The sequence below is a fragment of the Triticum aestivum genome, chromosome 5D (assembly GCF_018294505.1).
Source record: "Triticum aestivum cultivar Chinese Spring chromosome 5D, IWGSC CS RefSeq v2.1, whole genome shotgun sequence".
Classification (NCBI taxonomy): domain Eukaryota; kingdom Viridiplantae; phylum Streptophyta; class Magnoliopsida; order Poales; family Poaceae; genus Triticum; species Triticum aestivum.
Window position 1 is genome coordinate 27,303,276 of NC_057808.1, and position 25,120 is coordinate 27,328,395.

The 25,120-nt window shown below is 45.5% G+C and overlaps 1 protein-coding gene across 1 annotated transcript; it reads left to right on the plus strand.

Moving 5' to 3' along the window:
* Nucleotides 1-21,113: 21,113 nt before the first annotated feature.
* Nucleotides 21,114-24,719, plus strand: LOC123119197 (protein SINE1). Its single transcript, XM_044538912.1, has 3 exons — nt 21,114-21,321; nt 22,314-23,659; nt 24,077-24,719. The coding sequence occupies exons 2-3, from the start codon at nt 22,322-22,324 to the stop codon at nt 24,557-24,559; spliced, it is 1,821 nt and encodes a 606-aa protein (XP_044394847.1). The 5' UTR covers nt 21,114-21,321; nt 22,314-22,321; the 3' UTR covers nt 24,560-24,719.
* Nucleotides 24,720-25,120: the final 401 nt, after the last annotated feature.

The following is a 25,120-nucleotide window of genomic DNA, read 5'->3' on the forward strand; positions in this document are numbered from 1 at the left end:
TTTCTTGGCTAAGTGAGTCGATCTACTCCTACTGCCGCTGGAATTTGAGTCGATCTACGTCCTGCTTCCTCTGCTCCTCCTCCAGCTTCCTCTTCTTCTCCTCCTCCATCTTCTTTCTTGCACGGCACCTGTAGTTGTCATTCCATTCCGAAAAGCCCTCATACCAGGGAATAACGCCCTTGCCTCGTGTTCTTCCCGGGTGTTCAGGATTTCCCAGGGCGCGCATAAGCTCGTCGTTCTCTCTGTTGGGCGTGAACACCCCCTTTCGAGCATCTTCTATTGTGTCAAGTAACTTTTGTTCGGCTCCTTTTAGACTTGCCTTCTTCGAAACCAGGCCTGTCTTCGGGTCCAACGCCCCCCATGCGCATAGAACCAAGTTCTGCACCTGGGGGCCAGCTCCTAGTAACCGGAGTGACCCCTGCATCCTCCATCTCTTGCTCAGACTTATCCCACTTAGGCATTGCCACCGCGTAGCCACCTGGCCCCAGCCTATGGAACTGCGTCTTTTTTGCGGCATTGGCCTTGTTTTTTCTCGGCCGTTCCTTAGATAATTCTGATTCCTTGAATTTCATGAAAGCGGGCCAGTGTTCTCTTTGCTTCTCCAATGTTCCCTTGAATTCTGGAGTCTTCCTTTCTGCAGCGAGGTAGTTGGCCCATACAGTTTTCTTGTGGGTGTTGAATGCAATTGCCATCTTCTTAAGAGCAGCGTCCTTGACTTTCTGCACATCTGCATCAGTGAAATAATCTGGTAGGGTGAAATGTTCCATCAGAGATTCCCAAAGCTTTTCTTTTGCTCTGTCGTCGACCCAAGTAACATCTGGACGTTTAGTTTTTGGCTCTTTCCATTCTTGAATGGAGATCAGTAGTTGGTCCTTCACAAGAACTCCGCACTGACGAACGAACTTGTTCGCAATGTTCTTAGGCGTGAGGGGTTCGCCACTAGCTTTGATGGGATCGATGTTGTACTTTACACCCTCCTTCAACTTTTTGCCCGGGTCTCGCTTTGTCCTGCTATCTGTAGAAGCAGGTTTGCTCGATCCGGAGGGCTGAAAGAAGAAAGATCGATTCATTAATATATCTTCAAATAAAAAAACATGTGATGATCACTAGATGCGTGCTTATATAAATATACCTCGCCGGTAGTCTTTGTTATTTCAAGATCAACATTGTATGCGTCATCATAATCATTGTCTGCGTCATCATAATCATAATCATAGTTCATGACTTCATCATCTCGTTCCTCGAGATCGAATATCTTATCATCACCCTCCCTGGTATTGTTCAGATATTGGGAGCCGTCATCTGCTTCATTCAGATCATCTGGCCTGTTAGGGCTGCGTATGACCTCGAACAGGGCCTCTTCGCCCTCTCTGCCGGTATTATCCGCCATAGCTTTTATTTAACTAATCCATAAGAAATATAAAACAATTTAGTATTCAAATTACAATGCATGGATGCAATCAATAAGGAAAAACAGAATCATATAGTACATAATATGCATCGTCTCGAATAATATATAATCTCGAATACATCGTCTCGAATAATATATAATCTCGAATACATCGTCTCGAATAATATATAATCTCGAGTACATCGTCTCTAATAATATATATAATCTCGAGTACATCGTCTCGAATATTATATATCGAATACATCACTGGCTAGGTAGCTAATAAAGATCGAATACTATAGAAGAATCTAGGCCACTCGCGGTTCCTGGGGCGCGGGCGGTGGACACCCAAAGAGAAGGAACCATCACAGGGTCATATCTCCGGTCATCTCCCCAAAGAACCATCCAGGTATTGGAGAACCTAACGTCCATAGCAGCCATGTAGCGATGGACGTGCTCGTCCTCCTCCTTGACACGGCGACGCACCACCTCCGGCGGGGCCGTCTCCCTCTGCACCGAATGTGGCCCACGGGAATGCCACCAAAGGAGATTAGGGTCGACAACGGGACCCGAGGCCGGGTTCCTCACCAAGCGGCGCGCCCCTCCAGGTAGCACCTCCCAGTGCTAGCCCGGCGGAGCCCAGTCCCGGACATGGGTCAGCCGGACGTCATCGCGAACGGGTCGACGGCGAGGATGTGGGTCGGGCATCGTCGAGAACAAATACTATATGCCCGCAAAAAGTAACATTTTTTAAATGATTGGATTGTGACTTATATGCAAATTCTAAATTTCTATAACTAAAATTATAAGAAACTAAAAACTAACATTTCTATAACATTTCTAACATTTCTATAACAATTTGAAATTAATCTAATTCATCTAGCTAAAACTAACATTTCTAAAATTTCTAACATTTCTATATACTATTTGACATTAATCTAATCTAATTAATTAATTCATCTAAAACATTTGTATAAAAAACAGAAAAAACAGAAAACAGAATCGTGTGTGTGTGTGCGCGCGCGTGCGTGCGCATGTGCACCTACGGCGCCGGCGGCGCGGCGGCGTTGATTGGAGGGAGGAGAGGGGCTCACAGCGCGGGCGACGGCGACGGCGAGGCGACGGGACGGCGAGGCAGAGGGGACGACGACGGGGACGACGACGGGGACGGCGACGGGGGCGGCGACAATGGGCGGCGATGAGGGGCAGCAGCGACGGGGCAGAGGAGAAGAAGCAGAGGGAGAACGAACTGACGATTTTTTTTGAAGTGTTTTCTTATATAGAGCCCCCTTTAGTACCGGTTGGAGCCACTAACCGGTACTAAAGGTCTGTTTTGGCCAGGCCAAGTGGCGGGAAGCGCCCACCATTAGTACCGGGTGGTGGCTCCAACCGGTACTAAAGACCCCCCCCCTTTAGTACCGGTTGGAGCCACGACCCGGTACTAAAGGGGATGCACTGGCGCAGGTGCGGTGCGGCAAGTTTAGTCCCACCTCGCTAGCCGAGGGGCGTCCGCACTGGTTTATAAGCCCCAGTGCGGTAGCTCTCTTGAGCTCGTCTCCAAAGTTGGCCTACCGGGCCTACCTGTTCTATGCTGCCCTGTGGGCCCACTGGGCCTTTGCGGGCCTGCGTCCTGGCCCAACAACACATTTGGTTTCTAGTCGTATGCAGGCCGCTCTGGCCCAGTAGGTGGGCTTTTTTATTTTCTTATTTTTTTTGCTTTATTTATTTTTGCTTTATTTATTTTTGAGTTGTTTTTTTGCTGTATTTAGAGTTTCTTTGTGAATATTTTTGCTTTAGGTACAAAAAATTACAAACTTTCTGTTAGTGCCGGTAGCTTTCAAATTTGAATAGTTTAAATTTTGAATTATTTGAAATTTGTGTGAATCACTAGTTTGTGAATACTTAACTTTGAAAATAGATTTTTCAGTGATTCTTTTTTCTTATGTTTAATATTAGTGTGTTTTATCATTATATTCAATTTGGTAATGCTTAGGTTATTTAAAAAATGAAATGCCTTTGTAACAGATGAGTTTTCGTCCGAAACCCTGATACTTCGAAAGAGATTGTCCATTTTGTACACGAAGTGCATCCAGTTTTTGCGGTAACCCTCTCTAATTTTTTGCACATGCTATGTGGGTGAAATTATGATACCATGCCAACTTTGAACCTTTTCTGAGTTCATTTGAAATGCTTTTCAGTTTCAGGGTCATTTAGCTGAAAAAATCAGTAAATGCATGAAAGAATTTGTTTGCACATAAAATTTCTTCACGTTTCAAATGCCAAAACACATAACTACCCTAACTATTACAGAGATTCCCTCCTAGGTGTGAAGCACAGAAGAAAGTGATGATAGTGAAGCCGATCACATCCCAGATCTTTGGGTGTGAAACTTTTTCTTCGCGTGTGTCCCTTTGCGCCGTAGCCATGGAAAATCTTCATCATTTAACTGTATGCTGGGTCAATATTCACTATGAATGGAGCAATTTCTTCAAACTTTTCATAATCTTCTGACATGTCTGTCTTGTCATCCACTCCCACGATGTTTCTCTTCCCAGAAAGAACTATGTGGCGCTTTGGCTCATCGTATGATGCATTTGCTTCCTTACCTTTTCTTTTTCTCGGCTTGGTAGACATGTCCTTCACATAGAAAACCTGTGCCACATCATTGGCTAGGACGAATGGTTCGTCTGCATACGCAAGATTGTTGAGATCCACTGTTGTCATTCCGTACTGCGGGTCTTCCGTTACCCTGCCTCGTGTCATATTGACCCATTTGCACCGAAACAAAGGGACCTTCAAACCACGTCCATAGTCAAGTTCCCATATGTCCTCTATGTAACCATAATATGTTTCCTTTCCCGTCTTGGTTGTTGCATCAAAGCGGACACCACTATTTTGGTTGGTGCTCTTCTTATCTTGGGAGATCGTGTAAAATGTATTACCATTTATATCGTACCCTTTGAAAGTCATTATATTCGAAGATGGTAACTGGGGCAGCGAGTACAGGTCATCTTCAATAGAGGCATCATGCATGGTACGTGTCTGCAACCAGCCGGCGAAACTCCTGGTTTATTCACGTCTAATCCAGTCATCAGACCGCTCCGGGTGTTTGGAGCGTAGAAAATTCTTGTGTTCGTCCATATACGGAGCCACCAAGGCGGGATTCTGTAGAACTGTGTAGTGTGCTTCAGTGAGAGAATGTCCGTCCATACATATTATTTGATACTCTCCTAGCGTGCCTTTTCCATCCAGTCTGCCCTTATGCCGTGATTCAGGAACACCAATCGGCTTAAGGTCAGGAATAAAGTCAATACAAAACTCAATGACCTCCTCATTTTCATGGCCCTTGGAGATTCTTCCTTTTGGCCTAGCACGGTTATGAACATATTTCTTTAAGACTCCCATGAACCTCTCAAAGGGGAACATATTGTGTAGAAATACAGGACCCAAAACGTTAATCTCTTCGCATAGGTTAACTAAGACGTGCGTCATGATGTTGAAGAAGGATGGTGGGAACACCAACTCGAAACTGACAAGTAATTGCACCAAATCATTCTGTAACCTTGGTATGATTTCTGGATCGATTACCTTCTGAGAGATTGCATTGAGGAATGCACATAGCTTCACAATGGCTAATCGAACGTTATCCGGTAGAAGCCCCCTCAATGCAACCGGAAGCAGTTGCGTCATAATCACATGGCAGTCATGAGACTTTAGGTTCTGGAACTTTTTCTCTGCCATGTTTATTATTCCCTTTATATTCGACGAGAAGCCAGACGGTACCTTAATACTGAGCAGGCATTCAAAGAAGATTTCCTTCTCTTCTTTGGTAAGAGCGTAGCTGGCATGACCCTGATGTATGCCGTCTTTTCCGTGCATACGTTGCTGGTCCTCCCGTGCCTCAGGTGTATCTTTTGTCTTCCCATACACGCCCAAGAAGCCAAGCAGGGTCACGCAAAGATTCTTCGTCACATGCATCACGTCGATTGCGGAGTGGACCTCTAGGTCTTTCCAACAGGGCAGGTCCCAAAATATGGATTTCTTCTTCCACATGGGTGCGCGTCCGTCAGTGTCATTCGGAACAGGTTGTCCGCCAGGACCCTTTCCAAAGACTACCTTCAAATCCTTGACCATATCATGTACATCAGCACCAGTACGGTGGCGAGGCTTCGTCCGGTGATCCACCTCACCTTTGAAATGCTTGCCTTTCTTTCTTACGGGATGCCTGCTCGAAAGAAATTGACGATGTCCCAGGTACACATTCTTCCTACAATTGTCCAAATATATACTGTCGGTATCATCCAAACAGTGCGTGCATGCGCGGTATCCCTTGTTTGTCTGTCCTGAAAGGTTACTGAGAGCAGGCCAATCATTGATGGTCACGAACAGCAACGCCTTTAGGTCAAATTCTTCCTGTCAGTGCTCATCCCACGCACGTACACCTGTTACATTCCACAACTGTAAGAGTTCTTCAACTAATGGCCTTAGGTACACATCAATGTTGTTGCCGGGTTGCTTTGGGCCTTGGATGAGCACTGGCATCATAATGAACTTCCCCTTCATGCACAACCAAGGAGGAAGGTTATACAAACATAGAGTCATGGGCCAGGTGCTATGGTTGCTGCTCTGCTCCCCAAAATGATTAATGCCATCTGCGCTTAGACCAAACCATACGTTCCTTGCGTCATGTGCAAACTCCTTCCCGTACTTTCTCTCAATTTTTCTCCACTGCAACCCGTCATCGGGTACTCTCAACTTTTTGTCTTTCTTACGGTCTTCTCTGTGCCATCGCATCACCTTCGCATGCTCTTTGTTTTGGAACAAACGTTTCAACCGTGGTATTATAGAAGCATACCACATCACCTTGGAAGGAATCTTCTTCCTGGGGCGCTCGCCCTCGACATCACCAGGGTCATCGCGGCTGATCTTATAGCGCAATGCACCGCATACCGGGCAAGCGTTCAAATCCTCGTACTCACCGCGGTAGACGATGCAGTCATTAGGGCATGCATGTATCTTCTGCACCTCTAACCCTAGAGGGCAGACAACCTTCTTTGCTTCGTACGTACTCTCGGGCAATTCGTTGTCCTTTGGAAGCATATTCTTTATCATTACCAGCAATTTTCCAAATCCCTTGTCAGATACATCATTATCTGCCTTCCATTGCAGCAATTCCAGTGTGGTCCCCAACTTTTTCTTGTCAGCTTCGCAATTATGGTACAACAATTTCTTGTGATCCTCTAACATGCGCTACAACTTCTTCTTATCCAAATCACTTGCGCAGTTTCTCTTTGCATCGGCAATGGCCCGACCTAGATCATCAGCGGGCTCATCTGATGCCTCTTCTTCAGCTTCTTCCCGCATTGCCGGCTCAGCTTCTTCCCCCATTGTTGTATCATCGTATTCAGGGAACCCATGGCCAGGATAGCTGTCGTCGTCCTCTTCTTCTTCATTGTCTTTCATCATAACCCCTCTTTCTCCGTGCTTGGTCCAAACATTATAGTGGGGCATGAAACCGGACTCAAACAGGTGGACGTGAATGGTTCTTGACGTAGAGTAATTGTGATCATTCTTACAGCCAGCACATGGACAAGGCATAAAACCATCCGCCCGCTTGTTTGCCTCAGCCGCAAGCAGAAAAGTATGCACGCCATTAATGAACTCGGGAGAGCATCGGTCATCATACATCCATTGTCGGCTCATCTTGATTACACAACACCAAAAAGACCAAACTAATACAAGTTCATACATGTATATAGTTCATACAACACTTAAATGCAACAAACAAACAACTCTCTAGCTAAAGCATTTAAATGCAACAACAAATGCGATCAAGATCGCAACTAAGGTAACAATTGATCCAATAGCATAATGATACCAAGCCTCACTATCAATGGCATATTTTCTAATCTTTCTATTCTTCAAGCGCATTTTCTCCATCTTGATCTTGTGATCATCGACGACATCGGCAACATGCAACTCCAATTCCATCTTCTCCCCCTCAATTCTTTTCAATTTTTCTTTCAAATAATCGTTTTCTCTTTCAACTAAATTTAACCTCTCGACAATAGGGTCGGTTGGAATTTCCGGTTCACAAACCTCCTAGATAAAAATATCTATGTCAACTTGATGGGCATAATTTGTCATAAACACGAAATGCAACAACTAGTTTTAAAAGAGAATATACCACATCCGAATCATAACAAGGACGAGGGCCGATGGGGACGGATATCAAAACCATGGCACTATGTATAACAAACAACGTACGGGTAAGATAATTATACGAGTAACTATATATCCAAATCACACAAACATCAATTTTTTATATAAAACATTCATGAACAAGAGGCTCACCACAAGGTGGTGCCGGCGACGGGACGGTGCGGGCGATCGACGGTGGTTACGACGGAGATTTAGAAGGCACTAAGAAACCACACCTACATATGCAAACTAAGTGTTATTTTTGACCTCAAATTGCATATAAATCAAATACTAGCACATATAATTCCTCCCAAATTACTAAACTGACAAATTAATCACTATACAAAGCATTGCAAGAGCTAATCTAGCAATGAGAGATGAAAGGACAAAGTTGCTAACCTTTGTGATCATTTGAATGGATGGGGGCCTTCAAATCTTGACAAATTTTGGGCAAAATGTGTGATGAGCTCGAGAGGAAGAGGGGAAGAACAGAGAGGAGAGGGGAAAGGGGAAGAACAGAGCGAGCTCGGGTGGACGAAGGGTTTATGTAGGACGACCTTTAGTACCGGTTCGTGACACAAACCGGTACTGAACACTACAGGAATCAGCTACTTTGCCGCCTGCCACGGCAGACGGCAAAGGCCTTTGCCGTCTGCCGCAGACGGCAAAAGGCTCCGACAAAGTAGGCATCGGTAAAGAGCTTCTTTGCCGTCTGCTTTTTGAAGCGGACGGCAAAGGGGCCTTTGCTATCAGCGGCTGACGGCAAAGAAAGCCGACGGCAATAAATGCGCTGTTAGTCCGTTAGGCGGCTAACGGTAGCCTTTGTCATCCGCCGCTGACAGCAAAGAGCATCCGGCCTTTGCCGTCCGCCGAATGACGTCAGCTGGACGTCACTGCGGGACAAGCCTTTGCCGTCTGCTGCTGTAGGCAAATGTGGGCATTCTTTGCCGTCTGCCATTGTAGGCAAAGCCTTTGCGGTCTGCCGCTGTAGGCAAACTGACCAAATGGGTCAGCTCCCAGGGAGCACAGGTGGCCGCCGTGTGGCTTCTTTGCCGTCCGCGGCTGACGGCAAAGGAGCCTTTGCCATCAGCGGCTGACGGCAAAGGTGCCTCTTTTTTCTGTTTTTTTAATCCAGCAATTTTCACAGCAAATATATGACATATATATATATATTTCACAGGGCTATTTAACAGCAAACATATGACATATCCAGCACATAAGTTTCATCGTGCATACATATATAGTTCCATCCATTCATACATAGCAAGTTGAACATACACATTGTTCCATCCATACAAAGTTTCATCAAGATAGCAAGTTCCATCATAGCAAGCTAGAAGAATACTAGAGGAGAATGAAAGAAAAAACAAGCACTCCATCATAGCAAGCTAGCTTCCGTGAAGTGAATGAAATCTGCAAAATGGCAAATAAGAAAGTTAGAAAAAGGTGACTAGAAGAAGAAGTATATGCCATTTATGAGCTAACTTAGGTGAAATGGATCATTTATGAGCTAACTTAGTTGAAATGGATCGTTTATGAGCTAACCTAGGTGAAATAGATCGTTTATGAGCTAACTTAGGTATAATGCATCATTTTAGAGCTAACCTAGGTAAGATGGATCATTTTGGAGCTAACCTAGGTGAAATGGATCGTTTTTTAGCTAAGTTAGGTGAAATGGATCGTTTATGAGCTAACCTAGGTGAAATAGATCGTTTATGAGCTAACTTAGGTAAAATGCATCATTTTAGAGCTAACCTGGGTGTGATGGGTCATTTTGGAGCTAAACTAGGTAAAATGGATTGTTTGTGAGCTAACCTAGGTAAGATGGGTCATTTTAGAGCTAACTTGGGTAAAATGCATCATTTTGGAGCTAACCTAGGTAAGATGGGTCATTTTGGAGCTAACCTAGGTAAAATGGGTCATTTTAGAGCTAACATAGGTAAAATGGATCATTTTTGAGCTACTCTAGGTAAAATGGGTCATTTTAGAGCTAACTTGGGTAAAATGGATCATTTATGAGCTAACTAAGGTAGAATGGGTCATTTTAGAGCTAACTTAGGTAAAATGGATTGTTTATGAGCTAACTAAGCTAATTATGCCATTTTTGACATAAGTAAGCTAAGTACATGTCATTATTGAGCAAACCTAGTTAACTAAGTATATTAGAGCTAACTTAGGTCATTTTGGAGGAAACAAAGCTAAGTATAGATCGTTTTAGAGCTAACTTAGGTAAAATGGATGGTTTTGGAGGTCAGTAAGCTTATTAAGTCATTTTGGAGGAAAAGAAGCTAACTCTAGGTCATTGTGGTAAGCATATTGGAGGAAATAAGGCTAAGTCTAGGTCTTTATGCATTTGCTAAGCAAAACACTAGAGAAACTTACCATGATCATGGAGGTGTAGGAGCAGGTTGGCTCGTGCCGGTAGCTGGAGAAGGATCGTGCGATGCTTGTCAGGAGTTACGCTGCACCAAAGATCATTTCCAATGTCTCGTTAGCATGATGACACTCAAATGTTAAGAGTAGCAAGTAATGTCCATTCAAATTAAACTCACCGTGGTCCCAGGAGCAATCACTGGCATCGGCGGAGCGGTCTGACCGGTCTTCTCGCACACAGACTGCACATTTGGTTTTGATGACTCGGTCATACTAGTTAGTAATGAGACAAACACTACATGAATGTTTTGGCTAATCTGCAGAAGAAACTTACCACAAGGAGCTGGTACATGGCCCTTGCCTGCATGTCATTCCGTGCCCTCTCCTCCTCCAACATTGTTGTCGTCCTCTCCTCCAACTCCCACTGCCTCTCCGCCGCCTCCGCCAGAAGTTTCTCCATTCTATCTCTCTCACTCTGTATAGCAGCCTGCAACACCACTCCTCGTTACCATTTGTAATCATTGATGGAAGCACAGACAATGTAATGGAGAAAGATAGCTGAGTACGTATAACTAACCTTGATGGCGAATTGGACTGGCCGTTCACGAGGCCTTATCTCAGGAGCGGAGCTCGACTGGCGCGCCTTGATCTCCGGGAGAGTGCTAGGACAACGGATAAGTCCATCTCCAATGGCTATGGAGCCATGGGACCTCCCGCCACCAGATATCATCACCAACTCTGGATCAATGGGACCCTGGCTCAGGTTAAAGTCCTCCCCTTTCCTCGCCTTCCCCTCATCTCTATATTTCATGAGCTTGTCGTGGGAGGAGATGTTGGTGAAGTTGTTTGCATCATCAAGGTCGGAAGGAGAGAATGCCTTGACTTTCTTGAAAGAGGCAGTGTGGGCCATGGCATACAGGTCGTACACCTCTGGCACCTTATCCGCCTTATTGTAGCGTGCCTGAAAGAGAGAAACAAAGTAAATTAGTAATTAAAGGGCTCAAGCTAGCATGATGAATGAATTGCATGAATCATGAAGCAAACCACATACCCAGTTCCGCCCGAACTGATATAAGTTGGAGCTGCCTTGATGGTGTGGCACACCTTCCATTTGGGCACATTTGTCCTTGGCCGCGTAGTGGACGGCTAGCCATTCTTTTGAGCACCACTCATTGACCAACACCTCCCAACAATCCATCCGATCCGCACACCATCTCGGAGGCGCCTAAGTTAGCAAATAGAAACTTGAGCGCTACGGCTATGAATTACTAAATGAAGGAAGTAAGTACAAGGCCTTAAGAATTACCTTCATGTACTGCTCCTTACTCAGGAACTTATCGCGGCACGCCGGCTTGGGCTTCTTGATACCACGCAAGGCGTAGTAGTCTCGAACAGCCTGCACCCGAGCCTCGTGCCGTAAGTTCTGTAGTAGGCGCTTGCAGACGTTCTCGATAACATTTGCCGCCTCCTCCTTGTATCCCTCCTCACACCTGTAGAATGTCTGCAATCAAATGAGACAATATTGATTAGTACAATTAATAACTAGCTAGTTGAAGATTTTTAAATGTGTAAAGGAGAAATTACCCAGAAATTACATGGCCTTTGGGTAGAAAGCGTCCAAATACTGTCATCATTGCGTCGTAGCATTCTCTGCCCAAGTTGAACTGAGCCTTCAGAGCCATTACTTGTGAGATGGGATCCAACTGACAAAGCTCAGTGTGCTCGTGGAGCGGACGTTTTGAAGACTCCAACATTTCATTGAAGGCCTTTGCAGATTCCTCCATCTCCTCGTCCGAATCCCGAGCATCATCGAAGTCTTGCACCATGTTTTCCATCCCGGTACCATGCTTGTCGGTGCGACGACGATCCACCTCAGCTCGGTCACGTTGGGCAGACTCACCATGATATGTCCACACCGTATAATCGGGCGTAAAACCACTCTTCTGCAGATGTTTTCCCATTTCAGCCTCTGTCCTCTTTTCCCAATTGCCGCACCGTAAACAGGGGCACCAGGTTTTCCTCTGGCCATTTGCAAATGCGGCTTGCACAAACCCCTTGGTTTTTGTGAACCATTCAGTGCTCCATTTGTTCTGACCAGTGTGACCGGGGTACATCCACGCACGATCACTCATCTTGACTTTCAGAGCTACTGGACACACAACAAATATATATATATATATATATATATATATATATATATAATTCACCATGTATATATTCATCAGTTCATCTACTTTGTCAATTTTATTACGTCCATGCAACCTACACTCTAATAGGTAATGATAGGTCCTAATCCCACCCGAGTATGTGTAGATTGGGTTCATTTTCCCATGCTATGCTCCGGATCCGACGCAAAATTTCGGCAGCACCTCCCCGCTGTTCTGCTGATACACGTCTCTGCAATAAACAGAGAGGATGTGTACCCGGAGAACAACACGGGAGGCACTGACGAAATTTATGCGTCGGATCCAGAGCAAAGCATATGGGAAAACGAACCCAATCTACACATACTCGGGCTGTCCATGGATAGCATTGGACAATTCAAAAGAATCACGGTTATAAATATGCAAATGCATGCATATTTATAACTATAACGCTTTCAAACGGGAGACACATATTGGTTACGCATACTGATGATTCAAGACAGATATATAGCTAGCTATCAAGTTTCATCGGCACGAACACCGGAACAGAGCAAATAATTAAGGGGGGAGGAGGACATGTCATTTGTGCACACCCACGAACGAAGGGGCAGAGCTCGTCAAACGCACGGGGAGGTCGTCGAACACCAAAAATCGCAGCGATGAAACAACTGCACATTTAAATCTACCCAATCAACACAGTTATATATGATGTTTTTCATAACAAAATCGAAAAATATATGACATAACTCATAATTCACAAATATATGACCCCGTCGGCCTCTGGAAGGCCAAAGAGGACCTTTTCGAGAGGTGTCGGGGGTCGGGGTGTCGTGTCGGTGTCGGGGTGCCGTGTCGGGGTCGGGGTGCTGTTTCGGGGTCGGGGTGTCGTGTCGGGGTCGGGGTGCTGTTTCGGGGGCGGGGTGTCGTGTCGGGGTCGGGGTGTCGAGGTGTGGTGTCGGGGTCGGGGTGTCGGGGTCAGGGGGTCGGGGTGTCAGGGTGTGGTGTCGGGGTCAGGGGGTCAGGGGGTCGGGGTGTGGTGTCGGGGTCAGGGGGTCAGGGGGTCGGGGTGTCGTGTCGGGGTCGGGGTGTTTCCTTCTATCCTTCTTCTTCTTTCCTTGCTTCTTCTTCTTCTTTCCTTCTCTTCTTCTTCCCCTTCTACATATTCTTCTTTTCTTCTTCTTCTTCTTTTCTCATCTTTTTTCTACTTCTTTTAATAATATAACTAATTATCTAAAACCCATGCACTAAATCTAACACTAACACATATCTAGCACTAAATCTAACACTAACACTAACACATATCTAGACCTAAATCTAACACAAACAATTAAACAGCAAAAAACATAAAAAAAATAACTCACCGGAGCTCGGGGGGTGGCGGTGGCGACGGGGGCGGCGGGCGGCAGGGTGGCGGTGGCGACGGGGGTGGCAGGGCTCCGGGGCGGTGGAGCTCCGGGGCGGTGGAGCTCAGGGAGAGCCGGCAGGGAGGCGGGGCCGATGGGGCCGTGGTGGCGCCGGGGTGGTGGGCGGGTGGTGGGGGCGGCGGGGCGCCGAGGCAGTGGGACGGTCGGGCGGCGACGTGGTGGGGCGGCGGGATGGTAGGGCGACGGGGCGTCGGCGGGTGGGGGCGGCGGGGTGGTGGGGCGACGGTGCAGGCTGCAGTGGGTGGTGGGGGCGGTGGCGGTGGTGGCGGCGGGTGCTGGGGGCGGCGGCGGGTGGGGGCGGCGCCGGGCGGCGGGGGGCGGCGGGGGGTCAATCTGGTCGTGGAGAGAAACAGAGAGGAAGGGGGTGGGGGGCTCGGCCGTTAGTTAGGTTAGTGAAGTTAGGTCTTTGCCGTCCGCCGTGCTTTGCCGTCCGCTATTTTTCTCTCTTTGGCGTCCGCTAGCGGACGGCAAAGAGGGGAGCCGTTAAGTTTTATCTAATCAGCTCGTAAGTGGGGCCACCTCTTTCTTTGCCGTCAGCCAGCTGACGGCAAAGAATCTTTGCCGTCTGATGGCAAAATCCTTCTTTGCCATCAGCCATTTCTTCGCCGTCCATTTTTCATAAGCGGACGGCAAAGACCTTCTTTGCCGTCAGCTAGCAGACGGCAAAGAACTGGCAGACGGCAAATAAGCTAATTCCAGTAGTGAAAGGTGCTGGAGGGGCCCCAGACTGACAACATCCTGCCACCACTCACTTTAGTACCGGTTCGTGGCACGAACCGGTGCTAAAGGTTCGCCACGAACCGGTACTAATGAGAGCGGCCGGCTAGCCATTGGAACCGGCACTAATGGACACATTAGTGCCGGCTCAAAATCAAACCGGCACTAATGTGCTTCACATTTGACCCTTTTTTCTACTAGTGCTAGAATCCGCGGCGGCGGCTGCTACTTCTTGAGCTTGCGTTGCTTTTTCCCTTGAAGAGGAAAGGGTGATACAACACAGTAGAGATAAGTATTTCCCTAAGTTAAGAACCAAGGTATCAATCCAGTAGGAGAAGAACGCTCAAATCACCAATACCTGCTCAAACAATCAAACACTTGCACCCAAAGCGACCAAATAACATCGAGCTCTCCCACCCTAATAAAAAATTTAAACTTGCGATCAATCCCATATAACCAGTTGCCTAATATATTAGCAACATTACGTGAAGGATCCAGGTCAGGAGCTCCTTCGATGACTGACCATATAGAACAAACTAATTTGCATTGGAAAAATAAATGTTTTATTGTTTCGTCGTGATGGCAGAAAACACATTGCGTACTTCCATGCTAATTCCTCTTAATAAGGTTATCTTCCATGCTAATCTCTGATACGACTCCAACGTATCTATAATTTATGAAGTATTCATGCTATTATATTATCTGTTTTGGATGTTTATGGGCTTTACTAAACACTTTTATATTATTTTTGGGACTAACCTATTAACCCAGAGCCCCGTGCCAGTTTCTGTTTTTCCCCTTGTTTTAGTGTTTCGCAGAAAAGGAATATCAAACGGAGTCCAAACGGAATGAAACCTTCGGGAGCGTGATTTTTGGAACGAACGTGATCCAGGAGACTTGGAGTTGAAGCCAAGGAAGCTTCAAGGTGGCCACGAGGCAGGGAGGCGCGCCTGCCCCCTGGGCGCGCCCCCACCCTCGTGGGCCCCTCGTGGCTCCCCTTACCGACTTCTTTCGCCTATATATATATATCCATATACCCTAAAAACTTCGGGGAACAGAATAGATCGGGAGTTCCGCCGCCGCAAGCCTCTGTAGCCACCAAAAACCAATCGGGACCCTGTTTCGGCACCCTGCCGAAGGGAGGATCCCTCACCGGTGGCCATCTTCATCATCCCGGCGCTCTCCATGACGAGGAGGGAGTAGTTCACCCTCGGGCTGAGGGTATGTACCAGTAGCTATGTGTTTGATCTCTCTCTCTCTTGTGTTCTTGAGATGGTATGATCTTGATGTATCGCGAGCTGTGCTATTATAGTTGGATCTTATGATGTTTCTCCCCCTCTACTCTCTTGTAATGGATTGAGTTTTCCCTTTGAAGTTATCTTATCGGATTGAGTCTTTAAGGATTTGAGAACACTTTATGTATGTCTTGCATGTGCTTATCTGTGGTGACAATGGGATATCACGTGATCTACTTGATGTATGTTTAGGTGATCAACTTGCGGGTTCAGTGACCTTGTAAACTTATGCATAGGGGTTGGCACACGATTTCGTCTTGATTCTCCGGTAGAAACTTTGGGGCACTCTTTGAAGTACTTTGTGTTGGTTTGAATAGATGAACCTGAGATTGTGTGATGCATATCGTATAATCATACCCACGGATACTTGAGGTGACATTGGAGTATCTAGGTGACATTAGGGTTTTGGTTGATTTGTGTCTTAAGGTGTTATTTTAGTACGAACTCTATGATAGATCGAACGGAAAGAATAGCTTCGTGCTATTTTACTACGGACTCTTGAATAGATCGATCAGAAAGAATAACTTTGAGTGGTTTCGTATCCTACCATAATCTCTTCGTTTGTTCTCCGCTATTAGTGACTTTGGAGTGACTCTTTGTTGCATGTTGAGGGATAGTTATATGATCCAATTATGTTATTATTGTTGAGAGAACTTGCACTAGTGAAAGTATGAACCCTAGGCCTTGTTTCCTAGCATTGCAATACCGTTTACGCTCACTTTTATCACTTGCTATCTTGCTGTTTTTATATTTTCAAATTACAAAAACCTATATCTACCATCCATATTGCACTTGTATCACCATCTCTTCGCCGAACTAGTGCACCTATACAATTTACCATTGTATTGGGTGTGTTGGGGACACAAGAGACTCTTTGTTATTTGGTTGCAGGGTTGCTTGAGAGAGACCATCTTCATCCTACGCCTCCCACGAATTGATAAACCTTAGGTCATCCACTTGAGGGAAATTTGCTACTGTCCTACAAACCTCTGCACTTGGAGGCCCAACAACGTCTACAAGAAGAAGGTTGTGTAGTAGACATCAATCTCTCTCTCTCTCTTTCTCTCTCTCTCTTTCTCTAAATTTTTGTTTCTCTAAAAGAATGACTTTTGTACGAGGATATATACCATGCAAAGATTTTATTCTTAAGAGGTATGTTCATATTTCAAATCTTCTTATTATTATCAACTGGCACATCTGACTGGATCATAGCTCTATACAAAGAGTCCATCGTGAATTTACCACTCACGTGTAGGTTCCAACGAAAATCATCGGCTCCTTGTGACAGTTGTACCATGGACAGTCTCTGTAACAAAGTGTTCCACGATTCAAGTGCGAGACCAATTAAATCTCTTCTGAATGTCACATTTGGCGGAAAGGATTTCATTACCGTGACGATAGTATCACCTTGTGACACACAATATTGTATAGAGTCAGATATTCTCTGAGTGTAGCATTTCCTAGCCACTTATCCTTCCAAAATCTAACTTCCGAACCGTCTTTTGTAGAGAAGGATCCGTAGAGGAAGAAGTATGTCTTCATAGCCATTAGACCCACCCAAAAATGTGAGTCCCCAAGCTTCCAGTATACTCGGGGCACTGCCTTTGAGCCCACACATTTTTTCCTTAGGAGGGTTTGCCATACCCCATTTTCCGTCAACAACAGCTTAAACAACCATTTGTCGAATAGAGCAGTATTCTTAACAATACCAAGCCCCTTTTGATCTTTGGGACGACAAACCACACTTCATTTAGCCAGTCGATATTTTTTTTTCACACTATCTCCTTACCAAAAGAATCTTAATCGAAAATAATCCAATCTATGCAAGACTTCTTTAGGCAGTTGGAAGAAGAAAATCGTATATAGTACCATATTACTTAGCATTAAATTTGTGAGGACCAATCTTCCACCTAGATATAGTAGTTTGACTTTCAAACTGCTTAATCTTATTTGTAGTCTTCCCTCGATGTATTTCCATTCAGCATTTGTGAGTCTCCGACATTGTTCAAGAAATCGGTAACTGGTAGCTGCTCGGCCTTCTTGGGAGTAGCGATTAATCGGTGAATCGACGTATTAACAGGATTAATCGGTAGATTAAAGAGGAACTTGTCAACATATTTCTTGTTTTTTACGTATTATACCATACTCTCATGCTCTCAGCTATGTAATATACCAAAATATGCTATTCACTACGGACTGTCAGGGGGCGTCTTTGCCGTCAGCTTTTCATCGGGCAGACGACAAAAAAGGGTTTGCCATCAGCAGCAGACGGCAAAATAGACTTTGTCGTCTGCTAAAAGAAACACAGACGGCAAAGAGCTCACTTTGCCGTCTGCAAGTAAAAAACACAGACGGCAAAATTCTTTGCCGTCTTCTTTTTTATCTACAGACGGCAAAATAAGCTCTTTGCCATATGCTACAAAAGATACAGACGACAAAATACTATGCCGTCTTGGTTTTTCTCCTACAGACGGCAAAATGAGAAAGCACACCACACGGATCAACCTCGCGGATTGATCACATGGCAGCGATCCACGACCGCCGATGCTCTTGTGCACGATCCACACCACCCACCACCCCACCTGCCCACCACGCACTCCCCACCAGCCCGCATAACCACCCACCGCCCACCTGCCTCCTTATCTCGATCCCTTAGCCACCGCACCACCACCTACCTGCTGCCTCGCCAGATCCCCCCGCCGCCGCCGCCCGCCGGCGGCCTCCGCCCCCCTCCGCGCGGCTCCGCGAGCCTGCTGCTGCCTCGCCGGATCCGGCCGGCGCCGGCCGCCAGCCACCGCCCGCCTTCGCGCGGCTCCATGCACCGCCGACCTCCGCCCTGCTCCACACGTCGCCGGCCTCGGCCTCCTCTACTCTCCTCTTCCTCCCACTTCCCAAAATCGAGTCGGCGGATTCGGCCTCCGCTACTCTCCTCTGCCACCCGCGTCCGCGCGCCGCGGGTCTCCGCTGCTCTCCTCTGCCGGCGGCGCGGCTTGGCGCTGACGGAGTTGGCAGGTCCCAATGGATCCGGGGTCCGCAACCGTCTCCAGCGCCCGGATGAGGGTGGCGAGCTCCGGCGCGGTGGCGGATGGCTGGAGCTTCTCGGGCGTCCATGGTGGCGTCAGTGTGCTCATGTCCATGGTGGCGTCAGTTTGCCGTCACGTCCATGGCTGACGGCAAACTCTTTGCCGTCTGTATTCCGGTCTTTGCCGTCTGTACTCGCCAGACGGCAAACTAGCAGATTCCTGTAGTGGAATTGTTTGGTCAAACCCTAGCTATTGAGGTGTAAGAGGGGGGATAGGAGGGGTTACGGGCCAAAAATTTTGAGCTTTGTTTGCCCACAAGTTAATGGGCCAGCAATGAGTAATCGGCCTAACAACTGATTAATCGGTCTGACGGGCCAATTAATCAGCCTAAAGAGTTAACACGATGAATAGGTGTTGTTTTATTTGGCCACCCTACGAGTAGCGATTAACTGGCCCGTTAACTGATTAATCGGATGAATTCTTGAACAGTGTCTCCGATAATGTATCGGTATCCCCAAATAACTGATCGAAAACTGGCCTAGCCCGCAGCCAAACAATTCAGCATATAGGTGAGCCTCATCTTGGGCCTCGCCAAAGCAAAATAATTTACTTTTATGGAAGTTTTGTTAAGACCTGAGAGGTATTCGAAAGCTGATAAAATTAATTATGCATTACCTTCTCTAGGTCATGATCCATAAAAAGAATTGTATCGTCGGCATATTGAAGGATAGAAAGTCTACAATCAACAAGATGATTAACTACCTCATCAATTGACCATCAACCTTTGCATGCTCAATCATGATAGCTAACATATCAGTCACTATATATATCAACTATCATAGGCGATAATGAGTCACCTTGTCTCAATTATTTCTTCATTTGGAAGTAGCGGTGAATGTCATCATTGACTTTAATGGCCTTTCGTTACTGTTTAGATCTCAGGAATTATTTTTGCAGGAGAGATCTCTAGGAGATTACATGTATATACTTATGTAGCCATTACATGTGCAATAATCCTACACCCACGGACGATTTACACATGTTTTACGAATTCTTCCGACTAATTCTCTCCCCTCCTCCCCCTGGGTTTAGCCGGGGTCGGCTGCTCCATCCCTATTTTCCAATCCGTCCCACATTTGCCCATCCTTTAAATTTGTACGTTATATTCCATAGGTCTGGCCTTACTCTTAGATGTTTATAATTGTATGCATGAATACATTTTCCCCTTTTGTTAGGGTTTATCTCCTATCGGCGGCGATTTGCCACCATTGAGATCTTTTCCCTATTCCTCGATCCTCCCATGATTATGGCTCTAACTAACTCAAAGGCGATCATACATTGTTGCACCATCTTGATTGAGGAGTTGGGGAAGGAGGAAGGGTTTAGGGTTGGTTGACTAATGAGTCGTTTGTCGGGTGAGGAGAAAAGCAATGGATCAACGGGCGTTTGGTTCAAAGAAAGTAGATGCTAGTTAGGTGGAAGCCAGGATGAGAGAATTGGGGTTGCACGAGGAGCATCTAGATGATACCAATTTCTTTCAGTTTACGCGCATATCTCTACTACTAGGGAGTTTGCGGTCATGATGGTACATGGTGGTTTGGTTTGATTTCATACGCTTGTTGGTTTCACGATACTTATGGTGACTATCATTCTATGCATGAGACAACCATGTTAATTATGGAAAGTATAATCAAGCATTGGACGAGAGGATCACATTAATTATGGAGAGTATCATTCATTGGAAGAGAGAATCACTCATTGGAAGAGAGAATCACGTTAATTATGATGAATATTATTATTTCTGGACGGAAAGATCACGTTAATTATAAAAAGTATTATCGAATATTGGATGAAAAGATCACGAGAATATGTATGCCTCCGCACCGGCAATTAGTTAGTTCGGAAATTGAGGTGCAGCAAGCATACATGACCATCGGTTTCAGATGCATGAAACATAGGTTCTATGAGATGCACGCAATCTAAACAACATGAGTGCGGACTTCTTGCCGCCGAGCTCCTGGCAGCTGATTTTTTTTGAAAAAAGGCAAAAATCAACATCTTATGTTTCAAACAAATTTGGAAAAAGTACACACCTACATAGAGGTGTATACTACTCTCACCGTCCAATAATATAAGACAGTATTATATCCAATGTGTGCATGTTTGTAAATTTTTCATGATGAAATACATTTGGGTGTGAGCTACACAAAAAATCACGGACTTTTACAATTAATCGTTCACGTGCTAAAAATACATGATTTCCCATTTTTCTTTTCTTTTGTAGCTCAAATATGAAAGTATAATCCTGAAACTTTACAAGGATATAGAAAACGTCCATATGTACATGTTCAGTTTTTTCCAGATCTATTTAAACTTTAAAAATCGGTTTATATTTTTTTTCAATATCGTTGCCAAGAGCAATTTCCGAAACAACAACACCTCTAACGTGCTCTTGTCATGGGCTAGACCCAAATGAGGCCCGCTCATTACCCAGTCAGACCCAATAAAATTTGGTTCCCGCTCCCCATCTTCGTCGGCCGGTCCGTTTCCCCACAAAGTCAGCGGAAAGAGGAAAAAAGGAAAGAAACAAGAAACCCCACCGGCGCCGCCGCCCCCGCCCGTAACCGCTCCCCGTCCCCCGCCTCCTCCTGCCACCGGAGCAAGCCTGCCACGTCCAGCGGAGGGAGCCCTCCCTCGTCGGCGTTCCCCTCCTCCTCCACGCCTCCACCGGACTCGGGAGGATTCCCCTCGCTGGTGAGCAAGCCCTAGCTTTCTTGGATTGCTCCCCCGTCTCTGCCACGCCGCGGACAGCCGAATCCGGCCGCGTGTTCCTTCCGTGATTTCGAACCTAGTTTCCGCCGGTAGGGCTCGGCTCTCCCCGTGGCCCAGGTACCCTCGACTAGTCAACCTGTAGCGCGGGTTGCGGTTTGTTTTGGGGGGAAGATTTGGTCGCTCCGTGTAATTAAAATTTCCCCTGTTCTTGAACCGCTGGTACTGGAGATCCGGGCATCCGGTGGAAAGTAGTAAGAAGACCACGGGGTCTTTTGACCCAATACCTCCGACTTGCATCGGGTGGTTTGATTGAAAACTGGGCATTATCTTATTTATGAAATACGTACTGAAAAAATGGGGGATTTGCTGGGCACCATGTTCAAAACTGGTGATTCTCTATTTTGGGAAGTACGTACTAACAAATCGGGGATTTTGCATACAAGAAGGTACCACACAAAGGGGTATCAGTAGTTGCTGCAGATTTGCTGCTGTAATTTATAGTAGCACTCAGACAGGTGCTCTTTGAATTTTATGGGGTGTTAATAATATGCTGGAGCTTTTCTTTTTCATGTATAGGATGCTTCTCATGATCTCTTTGAACATTATCTCGGAAGTTTGTTTAGAAATAAAAGAGAGCGTCTTGTCTGTTTATCGCTCTACATTTCTGCGCTACGTCAGGAACATTTAACACAGACATGTAGGGATCCTGTCTTCAGCGTGGTAGTCAGTTGTGCATTTCCTTTTATGGGTTGTGGAGTCTGTGCTCTCTTTTACGTTGTATATGCTTTTTGGTAGAGTGTGGGCGGTGACAAATCAAGTGAAGCATTTTCAATAAATGATGCTGTATTTGGTACTTTCAGATTGAATAGACCATCCTTTGTTGATCAGTTAAGGTTATTTACCTACTTCCACTTCTGGCTTCTGGTTTTACTTTGTATTCATGGATTTTTCTTCTATTTCATGAATATATCCAGTGTATGCAATGGGGAGGAGTTTAAGAGCGGGACGCCATGCAGAACTGGAAGACTCTGTGGCAGATCCTGTCAGCGAAAAGCAAGCCTTCAGAGGGTGGAAGCAGTATGTGAAAGAACTCAACTCGAACACACTCCCACCATTTCTCACCCGCCTTTGTGACCCTGACAAGCCATGCTCATACTCTGAGGAGGAGCTCTTATGCGTGTTTGAGACTGCTGCGGAACTCCATGGCTGCAACATTGTGCCACATATCAGCCAGATCGTTTCAGCCATCATTAGAATCATGTCTTCAGCCACAGGGTCCTTGCATAGTGTTGGTTGCTCCAAGGTGATACGCACATTATCACGCTATGTCATTGATCCCCTGGGAACAGAAGAAGAGAAAAGTGGGATCATTAGCTCTCTCTGCAGTCCCTTTTCTGGTTGCTTGATGAGCACTAAGGAGAGTGTATCTTCTGGTTCTGCTCTATGCGTCACTGCACTTATCCAGTCCAACAATTGGCAATTTGCATCTCATGAGTTAGTTAACGACATCTGCTTAAAAGTCTCAGGGGCCTTAGAGGAGGTACGCTGCCAGACCATTTCACACTTAGGCTTAGTGGTTGCTCTATTAGAACAGAATTGGTTGACACTTGAGCCTTACGGGCGGTCTTTGATAAGATCAGGCTTAAGTATATTGGACAAGAGTACTAAAGCAAGCAATTCTCAGATGATCATATCATCCATTCAAATGATACACTCCATCATGAAGACTTTGGATTTGAGCATCATATCTTCTGAGATCAGTAGCATTATCCAAGCTATGGAGCAATTGCGGGATCATTGCATGCCAGATATCAGCACTCCAGCTTTTCAGGCAGCTGAGACTGCTAATAAACTGTACAAGCAGGAAGAGTGTGGACATGGCAAAAGAATTAGTCCATTGGCAAAATTTCATGATGGAAGACATAGGAGGAGGGGATCATATTCACATTCTGTTATGGATGATGCGGAGATAAGAGACTGCGGTTCAAATGAATCTCTGTACGATGATACACAATCTGTTAATCGGTTCAGAGACCATGATTCCCAACCTTCAGTGGGGCAATACTCAGGTGTACCTGTAAGTGCACGGGTAAGGAGACGACTGTTGGGTAATGGTTCTGACAGACAACATCAAATGTCCAGTGATGAGTTTCCTCGCACTATTGTATCTGATTATCGTGATGGTGTCGGTGTGATAGCACAATATGGTTCTGCTGGTCTGCTAGATAAGTCAGTGAGGAGGTATTCAGATGTATCAACAAGGATTGCTGATCCATGCCCTATGTGTTTAACACCCCGAACTACTAATCGATGCTCTCAGGTATACAGTACATCTTAATTGATTGATGACTTGATTGTCTTCTCATATGTATGAGCAATTATAGTAACTTTGGGGCTTATCGTGTCAAGATATGGTGTCTGAGTTAGCGTTTGTACTCTTTTCTGGAATGGTATCTTTCAAATGATAGGAATAACAAACTTTTTGATGTATGGTACAAAAGGAACTTACTAATTTCATGCGCAAAACAGATATCCTCCATGTATACAAAACAGATCCTCCACATGTATGTTGTAGATTGCTTATGATATTTCCATTGATGCATTGAAGAACTGTTTCTTAGTGGTTCCATTTTATACATGCTTTTGGTCTGCAGAACGAAATTGCAGAAACCTGACCTTTTTTTGGTACAAATAAATTTACTGCTCTTTCTCTTTCTCTTTCATGGACTTGTTTCAGATATCAAGGCGAGGAACTTTCTCAGAAGACGTTTGGATGCAGTCAACCCCAAGGAAGCAGCTCCAGTTTCATAGCTCTAGCAGTGAATCAAAAAGAGATACTCACAGATTACCCGACAGCCCATCTCTGAGACGGATACGGCACTGTTCAGGACAATGTACAAATGGTGAAGTTGAGGAAAGGAACGGCTACTGTGATTCTGTTCAGCATGACAGCCAGTGTCATGCACAGAGCAATGATACCTCGATAGAAGATCTGAAGCTACCACCAACCAACAGTGAGCGTTCTGACAGTGCAGGCGAATCTCGAAGCGAAGAATGTCGAGCTGAGAACGAGAAGATGACCAGAGTCAGGAAAGGGAGCAGAAACTGCTCTGGCACCCTACTTTTTCTCCTTGTCTGTGCTGTAGTGATACTGGTCGTTGCGCTCTTGCTAGCTTGGTGGAAGGAGGATCAGAGGGAGCTGTATGTTGTACCCACATAGTAGCGTCTTTCTGCCTGTATGCAGGTTGTTCTGCGATGTGCGTTGACTTTGGTGTAGATTGCAAGTTGTGTCGATTTAGTCGAACGATAGATGATAGTGATAGTTTGCTGGATTGTACATTCTGATTGTTGGCATGAATACCATGATAGTTTTGTGTTCAGTGTGAAGCTGAAGCGTAGCACGTAATATACCTTTGCTGCATTTTCTGAATTACTCTACTTTATAGCATTTGTTTTACAGAGTATATGCAGCTACTGTCGCAGATACTTGAGTGGCATGTAGAGTATACTACTGGTCTTGATGGTATTGTTCACCCAATTTCATTATCACCTGGATAGAAGTATCAAATGAAGCTAGATTGACAAGGAAATGCTAATGTTTCCGCAAACTGTTTTGTTACAACTGCTTCTGGATAAATTTTGGTCCAAACTTCTCACTGTTTTGTTCATAGTCTGCGTGTTCATTGGTTTGTTGTTGCTCCATGAATGAGAGCATAAATATTTTCTTCCATGCGGTTATTTTTCCCTATAATTCATAGCTGCTGCAAACAGGTTCATAAAA

Excerpts from the sequence above, each read along its gene's own strand:
- LOC123119197 (XM_044538912.1), top strand. The coding sequence starts at position 22,322 with ATGGGGAGGAGTTTAAGAGCGGGACGCCATGCAGAACTGGAAGACTCT. Across the intron at positions 23,660-24,076 it reads CTACTAATCGATGCTCTCAG|ATATCAAGGCGAGGAACTTT; the intron begins GTATACAGTACA and ends GACTTGTTTCAG.